This window comes from Manis pentadactyla, chromosome 8, assembly GCF_030020395.1.
Source record: "Manis pentadactyla isolate mManPen7 chromosome 8, mManPen7.hap1, whole genome shotgun sequence".
NCBI lineage: Eukaryota > Metazoa > Chordata > Mammalia > Pholidota > Manidae > Manis > Manis pentadactyla.
Genome location: NC_080026.1, coordinates 8893736 through 8906926, shown reverse-complemented (window position 1 = coordinate 8906926; position 13191 = coordinate 8893736). Strand labels below are relative to the sequence as shown.

Sequence of the window (13191 nt, the reverse complement as noted above, 5' to 3'; positions counted from 1 at the left end):
CATGCTGTACCACCATCCCCATGACCAACTTATATTGTGACTGCAAATTATTGTGCCCCTTTGTCCCCTTCTGCATCCACCTTCATCCTCCCCCACACCTCCCCTATAGTAACCACTAGTCCCTTCTTGGTGTCTGTGAGTCAACTGCTATTTTGTTCATTCTGTTTTGCTTTGTTGTTGTACTTCACAAATAAGTGAAATCATTTGGTACTTGCCTTTCTCCACCTGGCTTATTTCACTGAGCATAAAACCCTCAAGTTGCTGCAAATGGGAGAATATATATATATCACATCATCTTCTTTATCTACTCATCTATGGATGGACACTTAGGTTGCTTCCATATCTAGTTTCTAAGTACTTTTTCAGGAGCATATACATGTATTGCTCAAAGTGAAGAAACTAAGGGAAAACTGTGAAGGCTCTAAAATATCTCATTAGAAAAACAGTAAGATTTGGGAGAAATATATTCTTAGTCATCTATGGAGACATAAGGAACTAGAGGTTTGAACAACAGTTCTGTATTACCAATTTTAAACATGAAGTAAATTTGGCCATTGGTGAATGTTAACATTTTACTTATTTAAGCAGCACTAGGTGACATTGTCACCGTTATGATACAAACTTTAAATAGCATGTTGGCCTTGTACATGAATTCCACAAATCCTTAGGTTTTCAAAAACCCATTTCATCCTTAAATCTATTACTTCTCTCATTTACATTTAATCCCATATTATTCTATTTTTCAGCAAAATAGGGGAGCACAAGCATTAACCTAATGAAAACCAATCTCATTTCAATGCAATACTCAGAAAACCAACCAAAAGGACAGAAAGTAAGGGAAAAACGGTTAAAAATGTAAACAATGTGGAAAATATTTTCAACTGCTAGTATTTTTTAATAATTACTACAACTACCTTATTCAAAATGGCTGTATTTTTATGCAAATTATTACAATACTCATTTTTACATTCATCTTACCTATAAAAGGATAAAAAAACTGTAGAACAGAGAGGATGCAGTAGCCTGGAAAGCCGAAGGTTTTATTGACCAAAGACTGGTAAGTATCTGTCCCAGAGAGGGCTGCTCCTTTTATCAATAAAACAAGGGAAAAGTCTGCGGCAAAAAATAACAATTAAGCAAATGTCAGATCATATTTAATGCAAAGGTTTTCCATGTTTTGACTTAAAGAAAAAGAGAAACTTTAGAGTTTAATTTAAACCTACAGTAAATTAACATAGCAAGGCATATTGTCTTTCCATAAAACATTCTTTCATGAAACAGTACTGTTTCCAGTCTTACATTTTTCAAACAGATGGAATATGCTTAACATATCCGTGCAATAAACTGGACAGAGGAGGTATGCAGACTAGCGTGAAAGTGTTAGTTTACCATTTTACTTTCCTGACTTAACCAACGGAACAGCTATTAACAGCATGTGGCTCAGTCATTCAAGCAGCAGAATGTAGATAACTACATGCATCATTCAGTGTCTGAAGACTGAGAATGAAAAATGTTCGAACCATTTAGAAAAAAATAGTTCAAGAGAATCAGTTTGTTCTATAGCAAAGTACAATTAACTTTATTATATAGTTTTATGGTTAAGAGAACACTAAGAATGTTTTCTTTTTTTGAAATTTACATGTTAGAGATTTAAGTTCCAATAGCAGAGTTGAAAATGAAGATACAGTTACATAGAAATTATGTCATTAAAAGTTAGTTTCTCTCTCTCTTTTCATGTAACTCAATGTGTTTTGAACACGTTGCAGTTGTATGGGGTATACAGCTATGCATAGGGCATGATTCTTGCTTTTTCTTGTCTCTTGTTCATATTTCCATCACTGGTGATTTAGTTCTATCCTTTAAGTAATTTGGAAATGCATTAAAATACATAGAAAAAAATATACATCGTTGCAATATGGCCTCCACCTTGGTTCCCTCCCATGTCACTGAAACATGTTTAAACAAGTTCACCAATGAAAAACGGTGATACATCCGGTTTCACGGGCTGTATCCGGTTGACTAAGCTGATAAATCCGGTTGACATTTCCTAAATCTTAATCTTGCTTGCTTTCTCAGTAGCACTTTTTCTTCCTGTTTACCATTTCCTCTTTGTCAACCATTCTCCTTTGGCCTTTGTTACATCACTTTCTCTTGGATTTCCTCTTGCCTTCTTGTCCATTTATATTGTTTTCCTCCATTCAAACCCTGGATTCTTGGACTTTTTCTCTCTTCAAGATGTCCTACTGTGATCTTATTCATGTCCATGGTTTCAACTTTCATACAGATGTTAGTAACTGCCAAATTTGTATCTTCAGCCCAGACTCTTTCAAAATGCTGTATTTCCACATGTAGTTGTCAATAAACATTTTACTTTCGAGATCTCATAGGCATCTTAATTTTAAAGGTCCAAATGCTAATTTATATATTTTTCTGCAACCTGCTTCTCCATAAGTATTTCTCCAAACTGTGAATCACTCTGGACTTCTCATTATCCATCACCTTCTCTATTTCTTTGGTTGCCAAGTCCATTCACTACTACATCATAAATCATTCAACTGTATCCCCTCACTCCTGATCTCTAACCTGCTTTATGTTAGGGATTAGGCTTTGATCATTTTCCACCTGTATTACTGCAAAAACTCCTAATAGTTCTTTCATCCACCAATTTGGCCCCCCATCAAGACACTTTTGATATCCCCTCTCTGCCAAGACTATTTTGACGTTCCACCTCTACCAGACAGATCTGACCACAGCATAAATCTGATCATGATTTCTGTGTAAAATCATCTGAGGGAATTCTCTAATGCCTTTTGATAAAAATCAGCTCTTTTAAGGAGGAAGAAAAAGATATTTACTAGTTATGTGATCTTGGATGAAGGACTTAATTTTCTGAGTCTCACCTGTAAAGTAAGGCAATATAACAACCTTGAGGAGTCTGTGAGGATTGTGATGCTTAAATGTCTGTCACAATGTCTGACATGTTAATAGAAGCTAAATGAATGAGAATTGGGGTTTTTCTTTGTTATTTTCATAGGCTGTATAGGAAACTATACATGTATAGTATTTTTATATAGTAGATACATATAGTATATAGTATACATGTACAGTAAAGTATATTTCCTATACATACATAGGAAAAAGTATCATATTTAGAGTCCAATAAAAATGATAATAATACTAATGATAGCAACTGCAAGAACACTAGCAAATACTTTCACAACACCTCTCATATGCCAGGCCCTTTTCTAAATGCTTTAAGTATATTAACTTGTTTAATTTTCACAACAACCCTAAGTCGGTGTTATTATCCCCCATTTAAGAGATGAGAAAAGTGAGACGCAGAATGTAAGTCAATTGCCAAACTTCACACAGCTAGTAAGGAAGAGTCAAGACTCAGACCCTGGTAGACTGGCCCTAGAACCCACAGAAAATCTCAGTACTTTTGCCCGTAGCTGCTGACCTTGGACAAGTAATTTTAACCTATTCAAGTCTTAATTTCTTCCTCCATGAAAGTAGAACATGAAAACCTACTTCATGGACTAGGAGGGGTTAAGTATAGCATCTGCATTATGCTCAGAATGTAGCCAGTCCTCAGGAAATGGTAATTATTATCATTACATGAAAGACTTCATAAAAGGCCTCTGCAAATGTCTAGCTTTGTCTTTCTCACTTAAAAACATCAACCCTACACTTAAGCTAGACTGAATCACTTCCACAGCGCCCTTTGGCAGTTTCGCGCTTCCGTCTACTTAGAGTGCCCTTCCATTTTCTTTGCTCACTCACGTTTTCTCATAGACAGTCAGTGGGGTCCTCCTTCCCCACACATACCTGCTCCTTTGAGGCTGGATTAAATGCCGGTATCCCTATCATCATGCACATGTGTTTATTATGGTGTTTTTCATGAAGTATCATAATTATGTGTTTTTGTCTGCTCGACACACTACATTGTGAACTACACAGGCAGGAATAATGTTCTTCACTGCTATAATGCCAGCAGTGTCTGTAAATATTTGTTGAATTAGCCAATGATCAGTATAGCAGGAGAGCTAGACGTTTACACATCTGATTCAAATTTAATGTGAGAAATGAAGTAACAAATATATCTTAAAATATTCCGCAAGCACAAAGGATGCAGCAATTCAGTCAACTTCCTTTAAGACCAGTAAAAGCTTCACTGAAGACTTGAGCAGTGCTTTGAAGGATAAAGAGAATTTCACCAGGTAGAAAAGGAAGGTGGGAAACATCCATGGAAAGGTGGTGTGAAAGCACACAGGCATACCTCCTCTTATTGTGTTTCACTCCATTGTGTTTCACAGATTTTGCATTTTTTTACAAAGTGAAGGTTTGTGGCAATGCAATGTCAAACAAGTCCATTGGTGTCTTTTTTGCAATAGCATTGCTCACATGTCACAGTTCAGTAACTTTTACAATATTCCAACTTTATTATTATATTTGTTATGTAATAATAATGTGATGTGTGGATAGTGATCTTTGATATGACTGTTGTAACTTTGGGGAGGCACCACGAACCATGCCCATATAAGGTGGCAAACTTAACAGATAAATGTGGTTTGTGTTCTAACTGCCCCAACAGCCGCTGATTCCCGTCTCCTTCCCCATCCTCCCTGTTCTCTGAGACACAGCAGTATTGAGATTAAGCCAATTAATAACCGTCTGGTAGCCCCTAAGTGTTCAAGTGAAAGGAAGAGCCACAAGTGTCCCACTTGAAGTAAAAATCTGGAAATGATTGAGCTTCCTGAGGAAGGCATGTCGAAAGCCAAGACAGGCCAAAAGTTAGGCTTTGTGTGCCGAACAGTTAGCCAAGTTGTGAATGTAAAGGAAAAATCCTTGAAGTAAATTAAAACTGCTGTGCCAGTGAACACATGAATGATACGAAAGTGAAACACTCTAATTGTGTGGAGAAAGTCTGTGTGTTCTGGACAGAATATTAAAACAGCCACAACATCCCCTTAAGCCAAAGCCTAATCCAGAGCAAGGCCCTGACTCTCTTCACTTCTATGAAGGCTGAGCAGGGTGAGGAAGCTGCAAAAGAAATCTTGGAAGCTGGATATTGAGCCTTAAGGAAAGAAGCGTCTCCATAACATCAAAGTAGAAGGTGGAGCAGCAAGTGCTGATGGAGAAGCTGCAGCGAGTTACCCAGAAGATCCGGCTCAGTTCATTCATGAACGGGACGACACTAAACAACAGACTTTTTAATGTAGATGAAACAGCCTTCTATTGGACGAAGATGCCATCTAAGACTGGCATAGCTGGAGAGGAGAAGCCAATGCCCAGCTTCAAAGCTTCAAAAGACGGGCTGGCTCTCTTGTTAGGGGTTCATGTAGCTGGTGACTTTAAGTTGAAGCCAGTGCCCACTGACCATTCTGAAAATGCTGGGCACTTAAGAATTATGCTAAAGCTACTCGGCTCGTGCTCTGCCAGTGGAAAAACAAAGCCTGGATGACAGCACGTCTGTTTACAACATGGTTTACTAAATATTTGAAGCTTGTTGTTGAGGCTTATTATTCAGAAAAAAAGATTCCTTTCAAAATATGACTTCTCACTGACGATGTGCCTGGTCACCCAAGAGCTCTGGTGGAGATGGACAGCAAGAATAATGTTGTTCTCATGCCTGCCAACACAACATCCCTTTGGTAGCCCATGGATTAAGGAGTAATTTAGGCTTTCAAACCTTATTATTGAAGAAACACATTTTGTAAGGCTATAGCTGCCATAAATTGATTCCTCTCATGTATCTGGCTAAAGTAAACTGAAAACCTAGAAAGGATTCACCATTCTAGATGCCATTAAGAACATCAGTGATTCATGGAAAGAGGCTAAAATATCAAAATTTAATAGGCATTTGGAAGAAGTTGATTCCAACCCTCATGGATGACTTTGAGGGGTTCAAGATTTCAGAGGGGGAAGTAACTATAGATGTGGTGGAAACAGCAGGAGAACTAGAACTAGAAGAGAAGCCTGAAGAGACAACCAGATTGCTGCAATCTCATGATAAACTTTCAACGGATGAGGACTTGCTTCTTATGCACCAGCAAAGAAAGTGGTTTCTTGAGATGAAATCTGCTCCTGGTGAAGATGCTGTGATGACTGTTGCAATGACAACAAAGGATTTAGAACATTACATAAACTAATTTGGTAAAGTTCTGCAGGGTTTGAGAAAATTGACTCCAATTTGGAAGGAAGTTCTACTGTGGATAAACTACTATCAAACAGCATCTCATGCTACAGAGAAATCACTCATGAGAGAAAGAGTCAATGGTTGTGGCAAACTTCACTGTTGTCTTATTTTAAGAAACTGCCCAGGCGGAGAAAGACACATACCATATGATGTTACTTATTTGTGGAATATAAAACCAAGGCAAAATAGAATGAAGAAAACAGCAGTAGACTCATAGACACTGAGAAATGACTAATGGTTACAATGTGGAGATGGTGAGAGGGATAAAGAGGCACACAAATTCTCAATCATAATATAAGTTGGTCACAGGACTGGTAGTACAGCATGGAGAATATAGTCAGTGATTCTGTAACATCTTTCTATGTGACAGATATTAACTGCAGTAGAGGGGGTGAGGATTTAATAAGATGGGTCACTGTTGAACCACTCTGTTGTATATTTGAAATGAATGTAAGATTGTATATCAATGATACTCCAAAAAAAAGTATCTGACAGGTTATCTTGTAAAACTGAAAAAGCAAAAAAATTGCCACAGGTACCCCAGCCTTCAGCAGCCACCACAGTAGCTGTAAATATTGAGTCAAGACCTTCCACCAGCAAAAAGATTAAGACTCACTGAAAACTTAGACAATGGCTAGCATTTTTTAGCAAAAAATTATTTTTTAAGTAAGATATGCACATTTTTTTCATGCACAATACTACTGCACATTTAATAGACTACCTATTGTGTAATCAAACTTTTATATGCCCAGAGAAATAAAAACATTCATTTGACTTACTTTATTGCAATATTAATTTTATTGCAGTGGCCTCGAACTGAGCCCACAATGTCTCTGAGGTATGACTGTATTCTACAGGTGGGGAATAGAATACTCCAGAATGACCGAAACATAACTTCCATACCTGGCAGTGTTGGTGACAGAGTGAAAGAGAAGTTAGATTAGTGGGAGATGAGCTGAAACATGCAGACTGTGTCTGCACTATGAAGGAATTTGGATGCAGTAGTTTTTTTCTGTTGCCATTATAATCTTGGAATGTTTTGATGGAGAGAGTATAGAGATCAGGCCCAGGTTTTATGAAGATGACTCTTGCAGCAATTTGGAGAACTGATCAGAAAACGGACAGATGTGAAAGACAGGAAAAGTGAACAGCAACTTGTTGGTCGATGGAGAGAACCAGTGAGGACTTGAGGCCATCAGTTTCATAGATGTGAACTTTTGGAGAAGAACTGTATGCTTGGAATGAGAATGCTGAGTTCTATAAAAATTCAAATGTATTGCATAAATTTACCAGTTCACTAAGAATTTAGCCAATAACAACTGCTTTCATCTACTTGTAAAACACAGGCTATACATCTATCTCTTAAAAGTTTTAGGAATCTCATCCATCACTATAGCCATTTTCATCTCATTTTAAATATACTTCATGCAAGTTTTAAATGATGAGTCTATGTTATTCAACAGGAAATTTTTCTTTTAAATCGTTTTGTAAGCTTGGACAATAAAGAAAAGTTTACTCTTACCAACAAATGCGAACATCTTAAAGAAAATGAAAATAAAATTATTGGTCATAAATATTTATAATTTTTTCTTGTTTGCCAACATTTCACAAACATGAAAACAGAACATAGAAAAACTCCCTGTTGAACTGGACATATCTCATTAGAGGCCTTAAAAAGACAGAAGAATAAGTATGGGCACAAACCAGTGGTAACTGTCAGTGTCAACTTCAAGAAAAATTCAGTAGTATATCCTACTTGTAGAGTTTGCTCTTAAAAGCCCAATTAAGATACAAAAATGAATCATAGTCTATAAATATTTATTGCTTCTGTGTAGCCATCCTTTATCAAAATTTTTAAGGATTTTGATCATGCAGCTAATTTAATAAAAGTACTAATTTGCACTCATCAGTAACTTTGCAATATATGACTTGGCAAAGGACTGCTCACAGTCATTGCTCAAGGATAATGTATGGCATCAGGTGAGAAAGTTATTCACATTACAATTTATTTATGTAGAATATCATTTGGCTTTAGTAAGCTGTTCATTCTCTTCAAGTACTGAATTCTGAGGTGATATATATATGTTAATTTTTCTATCTACTGGTTTACAATATGTGTAAATGTTTACATTGTGCTTAAACAAGCTATGGTTATGGTTATTATGCATGGGTAGAAATTAATTATTGATCAGTATTGATTGACTGGGAAACAGGAAATTAAAAATGACAAAATCCTTGAATGGGATTTTTTAGTATGATAATTGCTCTCATGAATGCAATGTTTAAACACCAGCAACTCTGGATAAGGCTAAGTTATGGGTCTCATAGGTACTAAGTTACAGGTCTCTAAGAGCTATAGCAGCTCAAAGCAGTTTAGGATTTGGGAGTGGGGTGGTGAGAAAAAAGGAGGGAGGAAGGGAGTCCAGGGCCCCTGCAGCTCTGACTCTGGTGTTGGCTGTGTAATTTACTCTCTTCCTCGGCCTGGGCGAACGAGAGCAGAGTTGCAGGCTGGTCTTTTTATGAGGGATCGTGTCTTGGTCAGGGTCTCCGGAGACAGAGCTGAGACCGAGATTCCTGGGCAAGGGGATCTGAGGGAGTACTTTCAGGAGAAGGGGGGATGAGAGGACTGGAAAAGAGCTCAGTGAGGATGTGGCCTTGGGCAGAGTCCAGGAGTGGCCTCACCCTGCAGTGGTGCCACTCGAGTTCCAACCACACGACACACTGGAGGCAAGGAGACCGTCTTCTGGGTTTCTGCCAGACAGTCACTGGTTGAAGGCTGTGGGGGAAAGGTGACTGGGGGTCATGACCTCACAGGAAGTGGCACCTTGGCGGCCCAGGTCAATGCTCTGGAGAAGAGGAAGCCGAGGTATTTTGCATTACCTGGTGAAAGGGCATCTAGGTGACCGCCCATAGTGGCCACCATAGCTGGGCCCCCTGCAGGGGTGACTGTGACTGCTGCCTCTTTCCCAGTGATCCTAAGCTAGGGGAAAGGCGCTGTGTGTGTCCTGAGGTGGGCTGACAGGGCAGGGATGAATGAGGACAGCAAGAAGAGGGGACGATTCTGAGTTGTAAAGCCTGCACTTAGACGGGGGAGTGTCAGGACGTGGGTGTGAATGAACGTGTTACATGAAAAGGGGGAAGCAGAATAGAAGTGACATAAAAGCACCTTAATGTTGTGCTTTAAGGCCGTGGCAGGCTGGGCGCTGGAGCTGGCATGGGGAAGTGGGGAGAGGGTTGTGAACCCTCCTGGCTGGGCAGCAGGCTTAGTTCCACCTGCACAAACATGGTTGGAAACGGTTGCTTATTCATATGCACCTGCCCATGGCTTTTGTGGGAAAGGAAGTCCTCACATCTACATGCTCAGAGCACACTCTCTCTTAGTCTTAATCAGCCTTTAAAATGACTCCCCCATCTACCACTTCTGCATACAGTGAAAAAGGCACGTGAAAAGGATCTAGGCTTGGCAGTATAGAATGCTTCTCTAATCTGTTCAGAGGATTAGCAAGAAAAGTAAATCTCCTCAGACACAAATGTCTAAATTCTTTAGGATTCTCTGATTAACTTTTTAATAGGAAATTCAGTTACAGGGTATGTGTGTGCAAAATAGGTACTGCACAATTTAAGTTGCAGGAATAAATAATTATATAGCATTTTACCTGTAACATATGCAACCCAGCATAAAAGCAATATTCCCAGAGGAAAGCCGGCTTGCTTCATTGAATACGGCAATCCTGAAAACACATCAAATGTCCCACCCGTCATATTAACAAAACATATAGAAATACAGCAGTGTTCCCCCAATCCTTACATATAATAAGCTAAGTAAATTAACATATTCTATGACACAATTGTAAACAGCATGTATGACTACTAAAATGAAGTGTTAGCATATTAGTAGTTACTTCAGGATAAAATGTTGTAAGTGAAGGACGTGTCCAGAGGGCAACTTTATGAGGTGATGGAATAAGAAAACAGCAAATGAAAAATAGATGCCAATTTACATAAATAATGTTCACATCAGGGTGAAGGGGAATATGACCTGGAGCTCGGGGTGAGGAAGGACACAAAGCTTTCTTTATGTGGCAGCTGAGAAAGCAGCGGATGATAAGAACACAGAAGGTTATGGGATTTGAGGAAAGACTGACTCTGCAGTCAAAACATGGGCACCTGGGTAGCAAAAGGAGAGAAAAATGAGGGGGCAAAAGTATTTCTTATAAAACTGAAGGGGGCATATAAAATTATTTCTTAATAATTTCTTTGGAAATGAGCAATTTTAGATTATGGACAATAAAAATGTAGAAAGAAACCTTATTTAAAATGTTTCCACCCACAATTCTTATTCTCTGAAAATGTTTCCTTAAAAACAAATCGGCCGAGTGTGATTAAGAGGTGCTTTGCAGTGTTGCTGACATGAGTCGGCTTCGAGAGCTCACGTCAGCAGTTCACTCTGGGATTTTGCCAAGCTGCCTGCCCACATCCCTGTGGCACATGGAAGCTGATGCCCCTGCTTGGTGCTACCTCGCCTCAGATACCTCCATTTTATGCACCATTTGAAAAAAATATATATATCTATGGAAACTAGTAAAATCAAGAAACACATCAACTTGTGAAAGGTAAGAAAAGTAACTCAATCCTGAGTAACGTTCATTGATGACTGGGGCTAAGATGTCAAAACTTTGTAAGAAAAAGTAATACTCTTAATGAGTATTGCAGGACTTTGTTTTGACTGTTTTTCTTAAATTGGATGTTTCCAAATAACAAAAAGAATGAGTACTGAAAACATAACTGCTTTTATTACTATAATGCAATACATTTAATGTCGCCAGAACTTCCCTCTTGCTTCTAATTGCGAAAATGCCAGCTGTTCTTTCAGTTCTGATTATTTGGCTCCTTTGTTTACAAGAGTAACATGCATTTTCATTATACCAATATCTATTTATTGACTAATAGTTAAAATTAATAGAATCAGCTTTACTTGAAAGTTAACACTATATAGATGGCTCAGGAAATATTAGGTGGATTTAATTTTTCACAAGATGGTTATGTTTTCACCTTAAACTTCCATACCTCCAATACTTCCAAATATTTGGAGATTTTATATCTCTTGAAGGCCACAGAAAGGTGAGCAAGTAATGGTGGGCACTTCAGGAAGAAGGAAAAAACTAAACAAGGTAACAGGATCAATTGACCAGGAAGCCAATGGAAAAAAAAAAATCATCTCCAGTATGCCTTCCACTTATCTTCCACAGACGGAGGAGGCTGCTCTCGGATGTGGAAAGAAGGTGAATCACTCACGACCCCCTCCTCAGCGTAAAAGAAACTGATGTGAAGCACATTGTTACATTGGGAAAGAAGGAAGGCTTGTATGGAAGGAAATTACTAATTTTATTTAAGATTTTTTTCCCTTTAAAAGTAACCAGTGAACGCTAGCTAGCAACATAATGATCGTCTTCAATTTGGCCTTTTCATTTAAAATTTAAAACAAAAGAACACTTACCTATTATACCAGACCCTATAATCGAGTTGACAACATTAAAAACGGCGGCAGACAGACGCCAGGTTTTCCCTCCGCGCCTCTGTTCAGAAACGAGGGTTTCTTTGTCATCTAGATCACTCTGTTTTTAATACATAAAGCGGGAATTCAATGCTTAATAGCTCAGCACATTAGAAAAGTGTCCGAGAAATACACAGTGTAGGAGACTAACGCGATGTCAGTAGTAATAAGTAATGCCAATAATGATAAGGGTAATAATAAAGAGAAATAAGGGCTAGTAGTTCAACAGAGGTCTGTAAACAAGCTCCATCCTAAGCTGTTCTGACGACACCTGCGCGAGGTCCGCCGCCTGCGTGAACTCCCAGAGCACAGGGTCTGCTCGGGAGCTAATGAAGTGACCGGGAAATGAAAGGGGTTACGTTGGAAAGCACCTGCCAAGGACAAAGAAAAGCCGGATGGAAACAGAACTTCTCTCGGAGGACTAACTTCCCGCGGTGCTCAACCCGGGGCCCAGGTGGGGGCGGCCGACGTCTGCTGCAGAGTGAATGAAGCTTAAAGGGGGCTCGCTTCAGGCCTCGCCCCTGAGCCCGCGTTTACCTGCGGCGGGACGGCAGGTCGCTGCCCCTGGTAGCCCATGGCTGCACGGAGCCCTCCTCGGCAGGTGGACTGTTCTCGGCCCGGGCACCCGCCGCAGCGAGCGGCCTCCTCCGCGACCTCGCCCAGCCCCGCGGGTGCAGCCCCCAGCTGGCTGGGCTCCCCCCCCCCCCGGAGCCTGCCCGGCCGAATGCACCTCCTTCCTCCCGCGGAGAGGATGCAGAATGTTTCTGATCTGGGCAGCCCTCTCTCCCCCAGCCCCGCCTTTTATTACCCCTCCTCACCCCACCTCCAGCTGCAAAGTACAGCTGTTCTGCCCACGCTGCCCGGTTGGTACAGAGTCCCGATGGCCTGTCTCAGTCCATTCCCGAGATAGGGGCTCCGACTGGAGTCTGCTGCCCAGTAAGACCCTCCTAGCATGAAAAAATTTTTCTAGAGTTTCAGCAAACTTGATGACCGAGCGAGCATAGTTTATGCAAATGTTTTCTGGGGACGTTTCAGAAAGGAGACTGAAGGAAAGAAGATGGATTGATAACGGATTCAGGTAATGAACCTCACAAAAGGGTGGGGGTGGGGTGTAAGGGGATGGGAAGGGAAGGCACCCCGAGTATCAGCTAGAGAGAATCTTCAATGACCATATTACAGATGAGGAAACAGGCCCGGAGAATATTCAATCACAAAAAGAATACAGAGGAACAATTTCAGGAATAATGTAACATCAGTACTTATCAAATACTTAATTAAAGGGGTTCTTTTTCATAGACATTTACTTAAAATTATGCATCTCGCCTATCTCACAGTTCAATTATCGTACTTAGACGTTAAGGTTGTTTCTAATTTTACAGTCTTCTGGAGAATATTAAGTGACAGTTTCTCTAGAAGAATAGTTAGGAAGCAGCTCATG

The 13191-nt window shown here is 39.8% G+C and overlaps 1 protein-coding gene across 1 annotated transcript in view; it reads right to left on the bottom strand.

Annotated features, from left to right (window-relative positions):
- Positions 1–12497, bottom strand: part of SLC38A11 (solute carrier family 38 member 11) — a 53739-nt gene extending 41242 nt beyond the window's left edge. The window contains exons 1-4 of the mRNA XM_036884340.2: positions 12291–12497; positions 11697–11814; positions 9856–9930; positions 979–1113 (exon numbers count right to left, since the gene is read on the bottom strand). Coding sequence (XP_036740235.1) covers positions 979–1113; positions 9856–9930; positions 11697–11814; positions 12291–12329 — 367 coding nt within the window. The 5' untranslated portion in view covers positions 12330–12497. The remainder of the gene's footprint in view (positions 1–978; positions 1114–9855; positions 9931–11696; positions 11815–12290) is intronic.
- Between the last annotated feature and the right edge of the window lie 694 nt (positions 12498–13191).